This window comes from Bison bison, unplaced genomic scaffold (genome assembly GCF_000754665.1).
Source record: "Bison bison bison isolate TAMUID 2011002044 unplaced genomic scaffold, Bison_UMD1.0 scf7180017863325, whole genome shotgun sequence".
Classification (NCBI taxonomy): domain Eukaryota; kingdom Metazoa; phylum Chordata; class Mammalia; order Artiodactyla; family Bovidae; genus Bison; species Bison bison.
The window spans coordinates 577311-580018 of record NW_011493897.1 but is presented as its reverse complement, the minus strand read 5'-3'; the positions used below and the strand labels follow the sequence as shown (position 1 = coordinate 580018).

At 40.1% G+C, this 2708-nt stretch overlaps 1 protein-coding gene across 1 annotated transcript; it reads right to left on the bottom strand.

Moving 5' to 3' along the window:
- Nucleotides 1-735: 735 nt before the first annotated feature.
- On the bottom strand, nt 736-1701 carry LOC104983745 (olfactory receptor 1052-like). The gene has a single exon (XM_010833268.1). It carries the CDS (start codon nt 1699-1701, stop codon nt 736-738), a length of 966 nt encoding a protein of 321 aa, XP_010831570.1.
- Between the last annotated feature and the right edge of the window lie 1007 nt (nt 1702-2708).

The window sequence follows — 2708 nt, the reverse complement described above, 5'->3', positions numbered from 1 at the left end:
GAACTAAAGAGCCTCTTGGAGAAAAGTGAAAGAGGAGAGTGAAAATGTTGGCTTAGAGCTCAACACTCAAAAAACTAAGATCATGGCATCCAGTCCCATCACTTCATGGCAAATAGATGGGGAAACAGTGAGAGATTATTTTGGGGGGCTCCAAAATCACTGCAGATGGTGACTGCAGCCATGAAATTAAAAGACACTTACTCCTTGGAGTTTTTCCAGTGGTCACGTATGGATGTGAGAGTTGGACTGTGAAGAAAGCTGAGCGCCAAAGAATTGATGCTTTTGAACTGTGGTGTTGGAGAAGACTCCTGAGAGTCCCTTGGACTGCAAGGAGATCCAACCAGTCTATCCTAAAGGAAATCAGTCCTGAAATTCATTGGAAGGACTGATGTTGAAGCTGAAACTCCAATCCTTTGGCCACCTGATGCAAAGAACTGACTCATTGGAAAAGACCCTGATGCTGGGAATGATTGAAGGCAGGAGGAGAGGGGATGACAGAGGATGAGACGGTTGGATGGCATCACCGACTCAATGGACATGAGTTTGAGTAAACTCCGGGAGTTGGTGATAGACAGGGAGGCCTGGCATATTGCTGTCCATGGGGTAGCAAAGAGTCGGACACAACTGAGCAACTGAACTGAATTGATATGTAGGAATTGAAGATCTGGATACAGACTTTCTAGAACTATCTATGTTATAAATACTTTGAATTTTTTTTTCAGATGGCTGCATACCCTAGTTTGAAGACCATTGACCTCTAGACAAAATATTGCCAAGGAACGTATACCCTCCAACTAGCTTCCTCAGGGCACATTTGACTTCCTTGTTTCTCAAGCTGTAGATAATGGGGTTTAACATGGGGGTCATAACACAGAACAGTACAGAGACTAGGATGTCCATATCTAGGGAGTAGCCTTCTCTGGGTCTGTCATAGTTGAAGTTGGCTGTTCCATAAAAAACCACCACCACAGTGAGGTGGGAGGCACAGGTAGAAAAGGCCTTGCTCCTTCCCTGAGCAGAGGGAATCCTAAGGATGGCAGAGATGATAAGTATGTAGGACACAGCAGTAAACAGGCAGGGGCTCAGGCCAATGGTGGCACTGGCCACATGAAGCACAAACTCATTGAGAGAGGTGTCAGAGCAGGACAGCTTTAGGAGGAATGGGATGTCACAGAGAAAGTGACGGATCTGGTTGGGTCCACATAGAGTGAGTGTGGTTGCCAACACTGTGTGTGTCACAGAATTCACCAACCCACATAGCCAGGACCCAGTCACCAAAAAAACACAGACCTTTACACTCATGAGAACTGGATATTGAAGAGGGTGGCAGATGGCTACATAGCGATCATAAGCCATAGCTGCCAGTAATACACATTCAGCACCAGCACATGTCACGAGGAAAAAGATCTGGGAAAGGCAGCTGTCATAGGAGATGGTCTTCTTCTCCTGGAAGAAGTTCATTAGCATAACTGGAATGGTGGTGGATGTGTAGCAGATGTCCAAGAAGCTCAAGTTGCTCAGAAAGTAATACATTGGAGTGTGGAGAGCAGAACTGATCCTGGTAGATGTTATTATGAGTGTGTTCCCAAGGAGGGTTGTCAGATAAATGACCAGGAAGATCAGGAAGAACAAGCCCTGTAGGTTGGGGTGGTTGGAAAATCCCAAGAAGATAAATTCAGTGACATCTGTTTGATTGTTCATTTCAAGTGGTGTCACAGCTACAAAATAATGAAAAAACAAAAAAAAAGCTATAATAAGAAATGTACAAAGAGCACCCCAAATTGGCATGTCTTGAGGGAGACCATAAGTTCTCACTCAACCAATCTGGCCAGCTCAGGCCCAGGGACAATTTTTCACATGGCTGCTGGTACCTGAGAATACATGGAGACTTGGATTTGGTCTAAATCTACCACAAGCTGCTAGAGTAAGAGTGAGAGTTAGAGTAAGCTCATTTCTTAATGGCTCTGCAAAATCTTCCTCCTAACATTATAATTAACTGCTTTAAATTCTTTTTTGTAAATATTTTATTTTTAAGTAATAAAGTTTCATTGTGAAAATTTTCTCAGAAAGATGCAGAGAAAAATAGAACCATCCACAGAATCAATGCTACCTTATAGAGTATTCCATTTTAGTTTCTTTTTCTGTATATGAATCTTGATTTCTATAGGCTTGAAATATTGCAAGCACATTTCATAAAAATGCATTCTATTCTATTATATAAATTAAGTGTAATTTCTTTCTTTGAGCATTTAGTTTGCTTCCGTTTCTTCTGCTATTATAATATAGACACGAGCATGAACAGTTTCATAATCAAGTATCTGTGAATATCTCTCATTTATTCAGAATGAAATTTTCTTGTTAGGCATATTTTTAAATAAATTAATCTCATTTTTCTCAATAGGAACAATTATCTTTCAGGACTTATATTTTTAAAAGTAACCAATCACATGCTTAGGTATTTTTCCTCATTAAGAGAATCTTTAATATTCCAAAATTTAACCTCAGTTAAATATTACATGTTTTCTGAAAAGATAATTAATACAAGTACCAATTTTCTATTAAACCATCCATTCTAATCTCTGAACTATTGTTATGAACTTCAATTTCCATTACATTTTCACTCTGGGAGGCAAGATAATGAAGAGTGAGCTCTTGAGACAGATAGATGTGAATTATAACCTTACATCTGCTGCTTACTAGATGCAGAG